The 18,098-nt window shown below is 44.2% G+C and overlaps 1 protein-coding gene across 2 annotated transcripts in view; it reads left to right on the forward strand.

Moving 5' to 3' along the window:
* The window catches only part of LAMB1 (laminin subunit beta 1), a 70,604-nt gene that overhangs the window by 1,948 nt on the left and 50,558 nt on the right, over positions 1 to 18,098 (forward strand). For both annotated transcript variants that reach the window (XM_049096700.1, XM_025449562.3), the window contains 6 exons: positions 583 to 758; positions 3,089 to 3,224; positions 6,220 to 6,293; positions 11,908 to 12,096; positions 12,185 to 12,248; positions 16,145 to 16,347. In XM_049096700.1, the coding sequence (XP_048952657.1) occupies positions 583 to 758; positions 3,089 to 3,224; positions 6,220 to 6,293; positions 11,908 to 12,096; positions 12,185 to 12,248; positions 16,145 to 16,347 (842 nt within the window). The remainder of the gene's footprint in view (positions 1 to 582; positions 759 to 3,088; positions 3,225 to 6,219; positions 6,294 to 11,907; positions 12,097 to 12,184; positions 12,249 to 16,144; positions 16,348 to 18,098) is intronic.

Genomic DNA, 18,098 nt, shown 5'->3' on the forward strand with positions numbered 1-18,098 from the left:
GAAGCGGCTCCAAAGCCGCAGGGACTCGTCCACGCGCCCCTTGCCGGGGAAGCGGCGCCCCCCTGCGAGTCCCGCTGCCTCGACCCCGCGGAGCGCCCGGGACCCCCGAGCGTGCACACACGCACACCCGCACACGCGCGCGCACACACGGTTTCGCACCGAAGATGCACAGGCTGCCGCGTGCACCGAGGCTCGTGCGCTCACCACCGACCGCGCGCGCGTGGGTTTTTGGGCTCTCGCCTCCCTGAGCGCAGGTCCAGGCACAGGCGCATCGAGGCGGCTGCCGTTTGCGGCTGGAGCCGCCCCCCCCCCGGGGGTGCAGATCTGGGTGGGCTTGGGTGTCCGTGGGTCACCCGGGAATGCGGTCCAGGGCTGCTGGACAAGCGTGACATCGTGTCTCTCCCCGAGCCCTCTCCACGTCCCGGCCCGTCCCTCGCTCATCTTCCCCGTGTGCCTCTTTCCTGTGCGTTCTGCTTTCCAACTAACCTGCTCTGTTCCCACCCCTGCTTGTTCCTTTTGCTCGGGCTCGCTCCCTTCCTGTGCCCTCGCCCCCACCTGCCCCGTCGCCTGCCCTTTCCACAGCCCTGTGCGGAGCCCAGGTGCGCGCTCAAGAACCCGAATTCAGCTACGGCTGCGCGGAGGGCAGCTGCTACCCCGCCACCGGCGACCTTCTCATCGGCCGGGCACAGAGGCTCTCGGTGACCTCGACGTGCGGGCTGCACAAGCCGGAGCCCTACTGTATCGTCAGCCACCTCCAGGTGAGGGCGGAGATCCAGCTCCAGGCTCTGCGCGCCTCCTCCTGCCGCGCGCGACCTAGGGGCCGGGCCCTGGGGACTCCACATCCTGCCCGCCAGCCAGAGAGGAAGCGCAGCCAGTCGGGGAGTCCCGGGATTAGACTGGTTGCTCACCTCCCCCCCCCCCTTTTTTTTTTTCCACCATTTCAGTTTGCACAGTTGTATCCGCTAAACATTTCCTGCCGCCTCCACCAAGGGTATAGTCAGTATGGAAAGGCCGGGCTGCAGGCAGACCTGGCCCCTGCCCAGAATCCTGACCCAGAGACTTCAAAAGTCCTGAGTGTTCTTGGTTTTGTCTTTATTTTAAATCTGACCTTCTTGGAAATGTGCATAAAACATAGTTTATCCTCTTCTTTCTTACGCTGAGTGGTGATCTTGGGTTTTTCCTGTTTCCTTTGGATAAAGGGTATGGCCGCGCAGAGACACCTTGCAAGGTCACTCCAATCACTGAACCTGATTTTCTCTCATGTGCTGCTGTTCCCCACCTGCCTCTATTAGATACTTTTTCAAAAATGCCCTGGTTGCCATGGTACCCTGATAGAGGAGAACCAAAATGAAATTTCAGGGTGCCTCGATCATAGATTTCAAAGGTCACGTTTTTGCAAAGTCAAAACTAATTTTAAAAACAACAACAAAACAAAGGACCCAAAACAAACTGCTTCGAATCAGAAGCTTTTTCCATGAAAAAATTTTTTTTTTTTTGTTTTTTTGTTTTGTTTTGTTTGTTAAAGTAGACCGGTATTTCTGGTCTCTAAAGCAAGCAAAAGGCAACTAGTCTAACATGCAGGGCAAGTGCCAGAGCTGATCCCTCCAATTTTGGTCTCTCTACCTAGCTGTGTCCCTGTCCTTTGCGAGTAGGTCAGTGTTGTGTGGTTTGTACCACGGATGCCTTAAAATGGAGTCACTTTTACAAAGCAGAGACTGGAGACCTGATAAATTAAACCAAAGGAATGCGGTAAAGTGGATTCTGCTCATTTGCTTCCAGGTTTATACGGAGATGTCTAGACTGCTTCCTCCTGATTAGGAGGGTGGCTATAATTAAACTTTTTTTAAGTTCTGGTAATTGTTCTGGTATTAGTTTCCTTGACTACAAGTTAATGAAGGCAGTCGACATTACCTTGTCTAATATTAGCATGTACATTTTACCTAAAATATTATGTTAACATTTACCTCAGAGGCGAGGATATCCTGTAAATGAATCACCAAATTCTGAAACCGGCTTTGACCAGAATGAGAATTTGCAGCATTTGTCTTAAAAGCCAAGTAGAGGCAGACTCTCTGGTTGATGTGATTAGCCATGGAAGTGTGGAGTGCTCTTTACAGATATCAGAGCCTAAAGAAAGGGACTGGGTGTGCACTTCTCTCAAACATTTAATGGGTCTGAAAATCGAGGCAGGAATCTTAAGTATTTTGTCCAGGGTCTCATTGAATTCCTGACTTCTTTTTCTCTCTTTTTCTTAGTACATCTTGCTAGTCCCTAAATCCTTTTGGAAGGAAGAGGATAACCAATAGCTAAATAAATACAGACCTAGAAGTACAATCTGTTGATAGCGTCCTTATCAGAATATCATCCCTGCTTAAATGTGAGATACCTGTGGCTCTCTGTAGATGCCATTCTGAGCTTTATTGAGGTCCGTGTTGACGCTCTTTGAATTGGTCTCAGTGCTTCCAATACAGCAAGACAGCCTGGTACCCACTTCTAAATATTCTGAGCGGTTTGTAGGTTTGCCTACAACAAGCTGCAGCCACAGATTCAGTGCTGGGGCAGAGCAGAAGCTGAGAAAACTGGTTCTGTATTTCCCAAAGCTTCTTAAATACATCTGCCTAATACTTGGCCTCTGCCTTATGTAGGTTTTAGATAATCAGGCCAAAGGAATTGTTCTTTTTTTCTTTCCTTTTCATTTTTCCGTTTGCTTTATGTCAGCAAAAACTCTAATACCTCTTCTGCATTTAACTTGAAGAGTAAGCTTCTCTAGCTTTTCGTGGAGAGGAAGGCTTATGCCTTGAAATTTCATTTCGATTAAATTAGTAGTTTGTGGAAACAATGCCTGCTTTTACTTTTGACCTTGAATTTACAAGAGTGGAGGAGATTTTCAAAAGTCATTCATACTCCATAAGCTAAAAAGCTAAAGGCCTATTATATGTCACATAAGTAATTTTGACACGTGGATTTTTCTTGAAGCAAGTACGTGTGATTCTTGTACTGTGGGCTTAATTTTGGATGTGTGTGTGTGTGTGTGTGTGTGTGTAAGAATGATTGCTGCTTAGACTCATGAAACTCACTTTTCTTCCAGGAGGACAAAAAATGCTTCATCTGCAATTCACAAGATCCTTATCACGAGACCCTCAATCCTGACAGTCATCTCATTGAAAATGTGGTCACTACATTTGCTCCAAACCGCCTTAAGATTTGGTGGCAATCTGAAAATGGTATGTGGTTGGTGTGGAAACAAGTTCCATGGAGTGTGATTGGTCACCTGGAAGGGGTTTACAGGTCCTGGGTATTGGTCATCTTGATTGGTTTCTCTGCCCTATAATTATGGCCTTTGGCAGATTTACTGCCTGAAGCACTAACTTTTCTGGGGAAAATCTGGTCTTTCTTCCTGCAACATGCACTCTCTATGAGCAAGCAGTCTTTCATGCTAGACCAGAGGGGTATTTCGTAGTCCTCATCCCAGGGGAATCTATGTGGGGGCAAGATATATCTGTTGGTTGTGTGAGAAGGCCTTGCATGGCCCTTAATCTTCCACAAAATAGAGCATCTTCCATTTTGATCAAACCCCTGAGGAAAGGACAGAACCAGCCCCTATCTTACCACCACCGCCTTTTCCATCTAGAGAAAATTCAGTAATAGTACAATGAATCAGCACTAGATGTAATCTTTCAAAGACTCTGTCAACCTGGATATGACCCCAACTCCATTTTTCTAGTGAGTATGTGAATCCAGCCCCTTTTCCCCTTCTTTGCTTTTGGGTTTGGGTTTAGGAGACTCTTCGAATGGGATGTTACTTCGCTGGGAAACTAAGCCCCAGGTAGTTTTGCATTTGCTTCAAACTTGAATGCTGAACTTTGGGACATAAAGGAAGAGTTATTATGTCTCTTAAGTAGCAATGGTACCATTAGACCCTCCAGAAAGTTATGAGAATTCTGGATCTCCAAGAAGCGTACCTAGGCTTGGCCATCGAGAGCATGGACTCTGCTGGATCTCTACTCTGTGTGCCCTACCCCTGGGAAGCATTCGGATGCTTGCTGTCGGTTAACGCTCTGTAAAGAGGAACTCCCTTAATAGGCTTCCTTGTCATTGACTATGAGGTTACACTTACTTTCTAGAAGACTATTGGTTTCCGGGAAGGGCTGATTATTCATTGGTCAGCCTTGGCACTGCATTGGTTACTAGACTGAGACAGACTGCTCTTCAGAGCACATGTGTCGATTAGAGCGTTATCCATTCTTAGGGGAGGTTATCTGGGTTGATCGTTCAGTGCGAAAGAGAAGTTTCTGTAACTCTGCACTTAAATCACAGAAGACTTCTGCAATAGCATAGAGCTTATTCCAAACAGCAAGAGTATGTCCTGACTGCCCGCATTCTTCCAGTGACGGGAAAAGACAATTAGAAGGACGCCTCAACCTTAGCATCAAGTTGATAGACAGGAAAACTGGTCATCACGTGCTGTACTTCCAGGGGAGGGTTTTTCTTGGTCACATCAGGAGTTCATCAATTTCTGCAACTTTGAATTTGTGGAGCAAGAGAGGCCAAATGCCAGAAAGACGGATTTTCGAGTAGAGGGGCTTGTATTCTCTGTCACAGGAGATTAGAGGAGGTTCAGCTGAAGCCTGGTCTTCAGAAAATCAGACTGATTGTTCCTACCCTGTTCTTTATGGATGTGATTTTATCCATTTTCTGTGGATTTTGTCCAAGTTGAGATTTAGGTGGTGGCATTAAATTATCAGTGTTCAGTCAAAGAACCAGGCTTGGGGTGTAAATCTAGTTTTCACCTCCCCTTCCTGATGATCTCTCTCTAGGTCTGACACAAATCAAATACCCCGTGAAAGAATCCTCTTGTTTCTTTTCCTTGTGGACTTTTCTTCCCATATTAAAAAAACTGTAATGCGTTATCAGGTTATAAATCTAAAATGGAATGTGCTTTTAGGGCGCGCATTGCAGCGTATGTTCTTATGTTACAGAAAGGGTACCGGTCTTGTTTGTACTTTACATTATTCTGTTATCTTCATTTTGAACAAATATGGCAGGTTTTTTAAAAAGCCTGGGAGAGAAGAGGACGCATAGTGGCTGAGCTAACATTTCACTCCGAAATGTCCAGAGTCAGGTTTTAATATGGCTCTTTTTAATAAGTTAGATAAGGTTAGTTAGTGTGATTATAATGTTTTTCTTTAACATTCCAACTAACTCATATCCGTTTCGGTGACCACCACTCACCCCCTACAATTGGCTTGGCAGTTTTCCAGTGGGAGAGTTTATTTCAGAAGTCCTACTGGTTTCCTGAAAATACACCAGCCCCTGACATGATTCATTCTGACACATTCCTGTCATCCTGGCTTTAAGACTTCTTTTGCTCTAGAAGGTGGACCCCAAAAGCTCTCTCAAGCACAGGAAACATGCAAGAGGTCTCCATTAGCAAACTGGCAGGCTGGAGGGCCTGAGGTATTAGAGAGGAGGAGGTACTTTCAGTCTCTGGAATTCCAGTGGCCTTTTTAGTGTGTTAACGTGGGACTGACCGACCCTCGGGGCATGGTGCAAAGGCTCATTTGTTTGTTCAGGCTTCCCCCTGAAAGGGAAGATGTTAGTATTTGTTCTGGGCCAGTTTATTTATTTGGCCGATTCTTTGTCTCTGGCATTGTCTCTCCGTTGTGGTGATGCATCCAAAGGCTTCCCCATCAGGGATAGGTCTTTCTAAATGGGAGCATAACTAATATGTGTGGTAGACTCTTATTTATTTTCTTTGCGGCTGCATTTAAAAAAAGGAATATTTGTGTTTTTCCTGGAGGAGGATCAGGTCCCCTGCTTTAGGTTGCAAGCTGAACCCCTACTGTGCACAGGAAGTGACCCCCCCCCCCCCTTCTCCTTGGAGAGTCGCTTGGCTTGGAGGATTGGGAAGATGTTTTACTTTTTTCCTCAGCAAAAGCTGTCTTACTTGCTAGTAACTAGAGGCATCCTGTGAGATGTCTTGTTCTGGTGAGTAGATTCAATATGGCGATCTCTGGAATGACTTGGGGAAAACCGGAGAATCCTTCTGATTTTGTGCCTTACCACCCAAACCAAGTTTTCAGCTTCATATCCAGAGAGAATGCAAGGAGGATTTTAGGGAGGGGCATGAGGAGAATTTAAGAAAATCATCCCAACTGTTCACAGATAGCCCTGTTTACCTTACCATTTCCTTTTTTATTTCTAAAAAATCTCCTGTAGGCGTGGAAAATGTAACTATCCAACTGGATTTGGAAGCAGAATTCCATTTTACTCATCTCATCATGACTTTCAAGGTAAGGAGCTTGTAGCTTTCTCTCAAATGACACGTTGAGAGCACGGTGTAATTCCCTTTTTGGTATGGATGTCTGTTGTGAGTCGGCCTAAATGGGAACTTAAATATTATTGTTGCCATAAATTGGGATAATTGAGCGGCTTTTTAAGATGGGCATGAATAACTGTGTTTAACAAATACTCTATCTTCATGGCAAGAAGGAGAGAGAGCGCCTCTATTCTAAGGTAATTCAACTGTAAACTTTTAATTAGATCTCTTTTTATTTCCCCACGGAGAGAGGCAGTTTTGACTCTCTCCCAAACCACAATAAAACATCTGGAGAGTAAATCCCTGATCCCTGTGTTGATGTTTTAATGCCGAGCTTGGTAACTGAAAAGAAAGTGTATTATCTTTCATTTGCAAGGGTTTGCAAAATTTGTGGGAACAGTTTTACCATTCCTTAAGAAATGTGTATGCCTTCTTAAATGTGGATTTTCTCATCCTTTTTCTTTTAGAGATGTAAATTGACTCCGGGGCTAGGGAATTTCTCTGTACAAAGTCCCTTTGTTTCTTCATAAGCAGCTGCCTGGAAATGACAGACTTCACATGGCTTAAAGTACATGTTGATGCACATAATACCCATAATTTACCTATTGCTTCTCAGATTAAAATCACTTTGAGTAGTTTTTGGTTGGAGTAGGGGGCCTTATCTGTACCCTCTCAGATTAGGAAAAGGTGCCAGGGGTAGCTTTACCATGTGTGTGGGTAGCCATGGAAGTCCTACCGTGTCCTCTACCAAAGCCCGGAGGCCAGGGAGCATGGATGGGCACGGAAGTCGGAACATGACTAGGAGGGATGGTGGACTGCTGGTTCCCAGGCCTGAACCACTCATCCCCTGCCCATCCCCCCCAGAGGTCCTGTTGCTGATGGAGAGGAAAGTTTACACGGTGACACCTGATACTGGGGAAGGTGGGGAGGGGGTGGGTGCAGGAGTGGGGGGTGCTTTCAGGAAGCAACTCAACACTGTGCCTCCTCCCTTCATTAACCCCTGAGCATGGCCGTTAGAAGTAAAACTCAGCCATGCAGGACAATGTTGCCTTCATGTTATGTGACACCTAAAAATACACAAAATTTATCGTCACTCATGTTGATGGTCCTATCTTTTACTTCAGAAAGGGCATCTGTTGTTTGCCTACATGGGTAGTTCTGAGTTTCTGTACATCCAGAGGTCCTTTGGGTACATAGTCTGTAGTTAAATAGTCATTCAAATGGGTACAATGGGCCAAAGATGAAACTGCGCACACAAGTGCAGAAGGTCAAACAGGAGGTGGTGAGACATGAGGAAATGGGTACGAGTTGCCAGACTGGAGCTGGTGAGAGAAAACTCATCCTTTGGATTCTAGCTCACGTGTGAAAAGTGACATCCAGGAGGTTGGACAGGCTTGGGTATGAGTCCCCATTCTGCCCCTTACTGGCCCGTGTGGCCAGAGCTTCCTCTTTGGAAGGAAGAACGGAAGAATAAGAACACCTCTACTCTAGGGTTGGGTGACCTGGGCCTCTGCTCCGGGAATAGGCGTAATCTTGCTACCTGGCACATGAACGGCATGCGATCATTTTTACATATGCTGATGCTTAGCAGATAGTGCTTACTCTACAAATATTTACTGAATGAGTAAGTGGATAAAGGAATTCAGCCCTCTTCTGTTTGTAAGAAACTGCCCTAGGTCCTATGGGAGATTTTAAAGATACCACCATTGCTTTTCTCCAAGACCTTCCCATCTACTAAAAGGAGGGAACGTAGACTTGCAAATAATTTCTATCATGGAGTGTGCTAAGTGCCCTAGCAGAAGTTCAGACAGTGTCCATTCTGGGCACGGAGGAGGGGGGAGATAAATCCTTGCCTGGGATAAAGGAGAAAGCTTCATGAGGAGAGGTCTGGGGCTCTATGTGACCCGGGCCAGGAGGGCTGAGCAGGATCTCAGTGGGAGGACGTGGAAGAAAAACCATTCTGCCAAGAGGACACCGTCTGAGAGCAAAGCCCTGGTGGTGGACAGTTCACACAGGGTTTCTTAGGTGTAGATGTGCCTTAAGGCAGGGGTGGGGGAGGTGGGGGGGAAGGGGAGTCAGATGACAGAAGGACTGGGCCTGCTGGCTAAGGGGTGTGAACTGTATAGGAAACAGGGAGCCATTGACAAGGAAATGAGACTGGATTTCAGGAAGGTGGTGAGAGGAAACAGAGGAGGGCCTGGGACCATGAGAACCGAGGCTCATGGGGAGGCCCCTGTTGATGTCTGTGTTGATGGGGGGCTCACCTTGGAGAGCACCTGCTGTTCACGCACCCGGGCCTGGCTCTCATGTAGGAAGGAGCCACCCCTGAAGCCAGTTCGTCCCGGAAGTATCACCAGAAATGCTTTTTCAAATCACACACGATCCCCTTGCTACCATACTGTTACCCTCCACTTCCACGACTGCCTTGGAGATTCCTCATCCACTTTCCTGAGAGTCCTCAGTTGGGCCATTTGGAATCAAAGGTTCAGCCACAAATCGGAGAAGGATAAGAAGCAGAACAATAGAAGGGAGGGCAAGGAATGGGATGAAGCAAAGGTCTCTTGGATGTCCAAGCTGTGGAAGCAGGAGCGTGGTGATAGAGCGACAGGAGCCAGGGCAGGAGCAGGTGGTGGTGAAGAACACACGTTGGCCATGGAGGTAGCTGCTGGCTTAGGTGGATTGGGTTTTCGTGCACCAGTGAAATCTATGAAATATATACACGCTGTTTCCAAAATCGTGGCTCTTTTTATTGAGTATAAATTCAGAGGTAGCAGGTTGATGCGTAAGCGAAGAGGGTGAAGGGCCTCCACTCTGAACAGACGAGTGTTGTCCTGGGTTCCAGCAGCTTGCTAACTCCATCCACAAGGAATTGGATAACTCGTCAGTGGCCTTTTGGGACTCAAGCTTCCAGAAGGGAGGGAGAAGGAGGCACAGCCAGCACTTGCTGTAAGGCTTTTCCTCTGCTCACTTCTGATACAGAGACATCAGGCTGGGCTGTCCCCATGTGTCACCATCCAGGAGGCAGGTCTGATGGCTGAGTTAATTATTGTTTTTTTTTTTTTTTTCTTCTTACTTAAAAACCCTTCATCTCATACTCTCGAGTTTAATCAACTATCATTTTCTTATATTCTGGAATAGATAAAAATGAAAAAACCCAAGCAAGTAGTAAGTCAAAGAATCTGAAAATGTGACGTTCCGTTTTCTTACCCTTATCTCTTTTTATCCGTGAAAAAGGCCATCAAGATTATTAAGGAAGGCAGAAGGAGGCCTGGGAATGTACCAGTCTCACCATTAACAGTCAAATTTAGAGTGTTTCTTCCAAGCATTGGTTTTAATTCAGAAGCAAGGATCTGTTGGGGTTCTGTTTGCTGGGCCGGCCCAACTGCCCTCTGTACCCCCTGCATTGGAACATGTCTTCCACTGCCCAAACTCTCCTTGGCTTGGAGATGGCAGTCTTTCTTTTCTCTTCTCTTGGTCTTCCCTTGGACATGTCCATATCCTAATTGCTGCTGCTTATAAGGATGCCAGTGACAAGGGATTAGGGCCCACTGTAAGACGTCATTCTGCTTTAATTACCTATTTAAAGACCCTATCTCCAAATACAGTCACATTCTGAGGGTCTGGGGATTAGGTCTTCAACATAAGAATTTGGGGAGGACACCATTCGGCCCGTAACAGGAGGTTAAGAGATGATGTAATGAAGGCTCCTGGCTCCACTTTCTTTCCTTCTTTGGCTAGTCCCGTGTTGATGCATTTTCTGGAGCAATGACTTTGACTCTTTAATCTTGCCCTTTACTTTTTGGTGGAGGGGGGAATCATATCTTTGGGGGTTTCAAATATTGCACGCCAACAGTGATTCCCAAATCCATGGTTCAAGCTCTGTTCATGCAGCTGGATGCCAGACCAGCTTCCAGTTGTCTAGTAGGCGTCCCCTTGTGGATGTCTCACTTGTAACCAGTCCAAAACCAGATGGCTTCCTTCTCTTCTGTGGCTTTGCTGTTAGCAGTACAGTCGCCCCCCGCCACTGTCCAAGCTCAGGTGCCCATGTTTCTCTCCTTTTCTCCCTTTCCACTGAAACCTGATTGATCAGCAGGTACAACTCAATATATTTTACAAAGTCCCCTAAATTTTCAGAGCAGCCTGTTGCATCTCTTTCTCTCTGTCCATGCTGTAATGCTGAAGTTAAGACCTTCCTCTTTTTTCTTCTCACTTGGTTTCCTTGTCTCTTGGGGGTTTTTTTGTTTTGTTTTGTTTTTCTTTTTTTTTGTTGTTTTGTTTTGTTTATTGTTTTTCCATGTCCGAGAACCATGCTGAAATTACAGTCTGACCATTTCATTCTGTCCACTTAATCTTTCAGTGTTTCCCTTTCGTGGCAGAAAAATAAAGGAAACCACTTTGCATGGCCAACTAATTCCTTCCTCCCCTCGCCAACCTCTTCTGCCACCTGTAGCCACCTCTACCCACTGCCCAGAAGACACCTACCCTTTTAGGGTCCACTTTGACGCCTGGAATGCTCTGGAGCATTCCCTAGCTTTTGTGTGTGTGTATGTGGTAAAATAGCCAAAATTTGCCTTCTTAACCATTTTCAAGTATACAGTGCAGTAGCATTAGGTGTCTTTGCAGTGTTATGCAACCATCACTACTATGTATTTCTAGAACTTTTTCATCACCCCAACTCCAAACTCTACCCATTAAGCAATAACTCCCCATGGCCCCCTTCCCCCAAGCCCCTGGAAACCCCTCATTTACTTTCTGTCTCGTGTATTTGCCTATTTGAGATGTTTCCTTTATAAGTGGAATCACACCATATCTGCCCTTTTGTGTCTACCTTCTTTCACTTAGTAGAATGGTTTCAGGGTTTATCCATGATGTAGGAAGTATCGAATTTTTTTTTTTTTTTTTTTTTATGGCTGAAGAATACTCTCTTGGATGTATATACCGTGTTTGGTTTATCCATTCATCTCTGATGGGTACTTGGGTTGTTTCTGCCTCTTGGCCATTGTGACCTCCGCTGTGAACATTCATGTACGAGCATCTGTCTAAGTCTCTGTTTCAGTTCTTTGGGGAGTGGAATAGCGAGTTTGTTACTCCTTCCTCGAAGCACACTGCAGGAGACCCTACTATGGGGTTTTGTATCGTAAATGATTTATACCTATGTGCTTCATTGGGCCATCTGTGGCCTGCAGACCACTGCCCGATACTGAGCAACAGTCATTGCACGTCTGTTGAATGATTACATGAATAAATGAAGAACAAGCCCGTAGCCTAACAGGTGCCAACTGCCTATACCAAAGAGTTTTTGCTATTCAGTCCCACTTATAATCAGCTCCTAAAGAGAAACAGCTTACTCATCTCTGTTAGGGTGGGAGAAAGTGCAACATTTCGAGGCTAAACACTTGCCTGCAGGAGGAGGCTCCATGGAACAGCCTGAAGTATTTGAAATCTAGCCACAACCCAAATACCAGTCAGGGTTTGTGGCGCACAGTTGAGTGATATGTTCATCTGACATTAAAAAAAAAAAAACAAAAAAAAAAACCAGATTACCAATAAAAAAAACATGAAATGAGTCTTTTCTAACCCACCTTTAGACATTCCGGCCTGCCGCTATGCTGATAGAACGATCATCTGACTTTGGGAAAACCTGGGGCGTGTACAGATACTTTGCCTATGACTGCGAGAGCTCGTTTCCAGGCATTTCCACTGGCCCCATGAAGAAAGTGGATGATATAATCTGTGATTCTCGCTATTCCGACATTGAACCCTCAACGGAGGGAGAGGTTTGTTTGCTTTTTTTGTTTTACATTCTACTTACAAATCCTTTTTGATCATTGCAAAAATACCCATTACTCTTATATCTATTTTTAGGTGATATTTCGTGCTTTAGATCCTGCTTTCAGAATAGAAGATCCTTATAGTCCAAGGATACAGAGTAAGCTTGTTTTCGAATAAAAGCTTTGATGGAAAACAGCAATCATGGAAGAACTCTTACCCAGAGCACTGTTACCCTGAATCTAAATATTCAGTGCTAAATCCACCCTCTTTATTTCTTTTTATCTCCACAATACCCAATCATAGGCTCCTAAAATTGGCAGGAATCAAAGTCCTTGCTGATGGGGAACACGTTTTGATTAGAGTAAAAGATTTATGTCATAAGTATTCAAACAATTATGCTGGTCATAATACCATATTTATTTTATTTTTCAGTATAATATATATAAAATATATGTTAAATAATGTAATATATGTAAGTTCTATAAACATTTTATATTTCAAATTCTATTTCTTATAAATACATTATATATATTTATATATATGTAAATTAGGGTATAGATTAAGCTGTTGTAACAAAATGTCCCCCAAAATACGGTGACTCAAATAAAATAGGAGTTTATTTCTCTCTTATGAAATCATCAAGAGAGCTTTCCAGAGAAGAAGGGTAGCTCAATTGCTACAAGTAAGCTTACTAGATAAAATAAAGGATGATGCCCAGTTAAATTTGAATTGAAGATAAACAGCAAGTTATTTTTTTTAGTATGACTAGATCCCATGTAATATTTGTGACTAGTACAAGGATATCCCATGCAACGTTTGTGATTGGTGTGACTATGCCCTGTGTAATGTTTGAGACAGACTTCACTGAAAAAATATTGTTTACCTGAAATTCAAATTTAACTGAGCAGCGTATATTTTTACTGCTATATCTGGCAACCCTAGCAGTTAGGCCACCCAGGTCCCTTCTGTCTTGTAGTCTTCGTTATCTACATGGTTGGAGCTGGATCGGCACTACCATGCTGTTGTCTTAACCTATGGGAATGGGAGGAAGAAGAGGGCAAATGACATAGAAGCCGTACATCACCTCTGTTCATATCCTGTTGGCCAAAATTAGTTCATGGCCAACCTCAGGACACACTGGGAAACCTCTCTAGCTAGGTGGCCACATGCCTTCTCACACTCTTGCCTAGGACTCTTCTTGTCAAAGGAAGAAAAGAAGAAAGAGTACGGGGCGGGGGGGTGGGTAGGTGGGAATCAGAAGTGTCGGCCATGCTCAATATGCTCAGTAAGGTGAGGGTAGTATTTCCATTTAACAGATGAGTAAACTGAGGCTCAGAGAGTTGGAATAGTGTACGTGAGGTGACAGATCCTGAACCCATGTTATGATTCTGAATTTAGGGCTCTTTCCAACATGTGACAACCATGCTTCTATTATTAGAAAATTAGTTTGATCATCTTGGGAGGCAAATTATGCACTAATTGAAAGAATGGGATTTAGAGTATGACAGACCTGGGTTTAAATTCCCGTTCCAACAGATCATAGCTCTGTGACCTTGAGCAAGGAGCTGCTTAAACCTGTTTTTTTTTTTAGGCTCTTTTTTCTCATCCATACATAGAGACAGTAATATTGACTTGAGCATCGTTATGGAGGGAAAATGAGTTCTAGAAATGACCTCCAGACATGCCTGCCATACAGAAAGTGTTCAGCAAGTTGAAGCAGCTGCTGGTCTTGATGTTGCCACCAGTGTGGCCTGGGTCTTGCATGGACCTGGTCCTGTACCTCAGAGTGGAGGGGATGAGAGTAGCTCTTCGGCTACTAAGGTGTGGTCAGCTGAGCAGAAGCAGGCCTGATTCTTGCTGATAGTTCCAGCTGAGGATGACCCTGTTTGGAACCAGGGCCCCATAGAACCACCCAGCGTGAAACTTGGAGGAGTAAATTGGAAAACATCCAGGAAATATTGCCAGAAAAGTGCTTTTTCCCCAACTTAAATTAATTTTACATGTAGCCCAGACCATCTCTGGTCTGTAATTTACTCATTCATTGTATTATAAAGCAAATATTTATGGCACCTCCAGCCCCATGCCTTTTCTGGGCGAGCTGTGAGGCCCACACCCCCTGCTCTCAAAATCCAGTTGTGGGGAATGTCCACATGGGCTCCATGACAGATTGCTCATGGAGTCCTAAGAGGACTGAGGACTCATGGTTGGCTCCTTTGTAGGTGAAATTTGTGGGACTTGGGGAATGCCCCGCCATGACAATTCTCTTGTCTTTCATTGCTAAATGGCATTAGAAAATCTATTTCTGTATTCGAGAGGCATCAGTTTTGACTGATGATGCTTGTGATTGACTTTGTGTTCAAGGGAACAACTGAAGTCTCTTTAGTTGTCCCTATTGTTGGGACCTTGGGGCCTTACTTCAAAAGGGAATTTTGCCTCACACCAAAAGTCCATCATACAGGGCTCGGTTGTTTTTAACTGTGCTAGGAGAGAGTGGAGGGCACACATTTGCTCTTCTGAGGGCTTCCACAAAGATCGGTTCAAGGGCTTCTAAATACTCCAGCTGTTCTTCGGCTTTTGTCATCTGGCCTTTCGTCAATAGGCGCTTGTACTCGTTCTGTGCAGGAGCATTTGTGCAGGAGGAAATGTTGGCATTCATAAATTCCATTCAGCTAAGTAGTACCACGGGTTTCTCTGTTTAGTTTTTGATTTTACAAAGAGCCTAAGTTTAATGCATGGACTCACGGACTTTCCCTTTCAACCCACAGCCATTTCTATAGTCTTCATTGTAAGCGATGCATGTATTGTAAGTAGTGAAGATTGTATTTGGGCTTTGAAAGTCTCTGATGCATGGGGCCAACACCCTGTAGTCCTGTGTTGGAAATGAGAATGCATCAGCACAAATGAAAGTAAAGCTCAGGAGTAATTTTAGGCTAAATAGGACAGGGGAGGACTGATGGACAAGTGAGTCTTTTGGGGTCCACTTCAACAAGAGCAACTTAGTCACTGATGAAAACACTGGTGGAGAAGGATGAACAGTTAGCCCTTGAGTTATCCCGTGACTATAGAAGCTAAATGGTAGCCCAGTTTCTACGATAAGCATACATCTATAGACCCAGGAAGGAGAAGAAAAGATAAGAGAAATTGATCTACAAGTAACTTAATATTTAGGAAAAAAAACAACTTGCACCAACCTCCTAATACCAGGCTCCTTTATCCTTATGTCATACTACAGACATCAAAATAGAACAAAAAAGTGGGGGGACTCTGATGTCATGTAAAAATGTGGTGGAGATCTTCTGTCCCTAGGTAGGGGTTATTCCATAGTGTTATTATTTTTTTTTTAAAGATTTTATTTATTCATGAGAGACGCAGAGAGAGAGGCAGAGACACAGGCAGAGGGACAAGCATGCTCCTTGCAGGGAGCCCGATGTGGGACTCGATCCCAGGACCCCAGGACCACGCCCTGAGCAGAAGGCAGATGCTCAACCACTGAGCCCCCAGGTGCCCCCCCCCCATAGTGTTAAATCTGTTTTAGCAACGTGAATTTCATCTATGTGGTGGGAAATTTCAGATAGTATTTTTCTCTCCAAAAATTAACACAAAAATGTTTGATCCTAACTATCTTATAATAATGAAGAGAATTGGAGTGTGTTGATAAACCCTATCCTACCTGAATGGAATCCTCTGCTTTTGGGGCCGACACTGGTTGCTGTGGGCACATGATGGCATTGCAATAGTTCAGATCACTGTGGGCCGATGGGTTTTGGCAGTCATGCAGCTGCGTTCTTCATTTTCTCTGCTTTCATGCTTTTTCCTGAAACAGCCCAATGTTCTTTTTACACTGGTGAGGAGATCATAACCCTCCTTTCTTCCAGAGTCTGTCACGTTATGTTAAGCATTACTGGTATGGTCGTCTAGATCATGCAAGGGGGTAACGTCTAACTTATGTTTTTATTTGTTGTGCCTTTCTATAAAGAGAAGAGAGGCTGTATAATTGCAAAAGAAGCCCTGCTCGTTTGCTCAGACTTTTCGTCTTCTTGGTGACCTTCGTAGATCTCTTAAAAATCACCAACTTGAGAATCAAGTTTGTGAAGCTACACACTTTGGGAGATAACCTTCTGGATTCCAGGATGGAAATCAGAGAGAAGTATTACTACGCAGTTTATGACATGGTGGTTCGAGGAAATTGCTTCTGCTACGGACATGCCAGCGAATGCGCCCCTGTGGAGGGATTCAGTGAGGAAGTAGAAGGAATGGTAAGCAAGCACTCGGGGGGCTTTCTCCTTTAGATGGATGATTCCAAAAAGCAATTTGAAGCTAGTTTACCTTAAACCTTCCACAATTTCTAGGGTTTTATTTTTCCAGACTGACTTTTAGCTCTTTGCATCATACTGGTGGTTGATGTTTGGTTTTCTCTTTGCTAACTTCCTTGGAGTATGAGAAGAATATAAGGGCTACTCGTGTCAGAGACAATTAATTAATTTTTTGGAAATTGTTGCAGCCAGTTGCTGCTACCATATATATATATATATATATATATCTTTTTTTTTTTTTTTTTTTTTTGGTCAATAAGGCTTAAAAAGTTTTCTAAATAGCCATCATGTCTTCTTTTCCATTAGGGGAGATTAGACATCACAAGCATTCCCTTCTTTATGCTACGAGGCATAAAGTGACCAGCCCAGCACGGAGAACCAGGACATTTGAACCTGGAACCATGGGATATGATTTAGGAATCCAATGGGCTTTGTTTCTTTATGTGTTTTTTCTAGTTTCATTCTTTTTCCACTTTTAGGCTGTGTTGTTAGTTCATGTACTTCTAAAAATTGGGGATTGGGGTGATTTGCCAAATGGATAAAGTTAGGGTATTTAGCAACTTTCTAAGTGAACTGGTAATTCTTATAGATCTGTAGGATTTTAGAGCTAAACAGGATTTACTCAACTCACAGCTTCTCCCTTGTGAGAAGGGAGCAAGAATTAAATAGCTAGCTCACCAGAGGGCCCGAAGTGACTGATGGAAATTCAAATGGAGCTCTCTGGACTCTGCCCCTGGGTTCTTTCCATTATTAGCCACTAGGCCTCCCTTGATGAAGAGTGTGTCTTCATTCCTTGCTGTTTGCTCTTTCAGAGATTGTTACTCCTCATCTAAGACGGTCCAGGACTGAGTGCATTCAACTGTCTGAACTTCTGCTTTCCATTTGCTCCAGTTAGAACACTTGCCATGGATAAAGTTGTGTTTTTAGCAGAGACTAAAGGGAGGAGGTGTCCTTGTAATCTTGTTGCTACATCTTTCAGAGACTGTTAGGTAGATAATGTTTATTTTTCAGCAGAACAAATCTGGCGTGTAGCTAATGTCCTGTAGCCCTGTCGCTGTCACAGCTCTCATGGAACATTATGTTGTTGATTCAGACCCTGTGGAGTCCTATGGTGTGTGCTTTGCAAGTGTCTCTTTATTCTCTGTAAAACTAGCTTGCAAGGAGATGATCTTACTCCTTTGCTCACTGCACTCCTGTCAAGGTGAGTCCAGGGCAGACCTGTCTGTCCTGTTCCTGAATTCCATTCTATAGAAACTAGTGTTAAGGTGAGGTGCCCAGGTACACGCATATTTGGGAGACCAAAAGAATTTATCTTTTACCTGCCTCTGGGGCTTAGGTGTATCTTGCCTGAGATGCAATGCAGAAGAGCACCTCTTGGGCCCTTCATAAAGCAAAATATTTTTTCCCCCCTGAGATTTTATATTTCCTTTCTTAAAGAAAAAAAAAAGTAAATGCGAACATAGTAAATGATTAATATTTTGAATCTCGCTTTGGTTGGAGAAACAATGGAGTGCTATGCCTGGAGACAAAAAACAAAAGAAGCAAACAACCCATTCTTTTAGGTGGCGTGATGGTAAAACTTGCAGTGATGGGAGTTGGTTTCCAGGTGGTGTGTGTATATTTAATTCTGCATTAGAACTTTTGCTGATTTCTCTTAAAATAGGTTTCTTTGGGGCATAAAGTTTTTTTTTTTT

The sequence above is a fragment of the Canis lupus genome, chromosome 18, assembly GCF_003254725.2.
Source record: "Canis lupus dingo isolate Sandy chromosome 18, ASM325472v2, whole genome shotgun sequence".
NCBI classification, from domain to species: domain Eukaryota; kingdom Metazoa; phylum Chordata; class Mammalia; order Carnivora; family Canidae; genus Canis; species Canis lupus.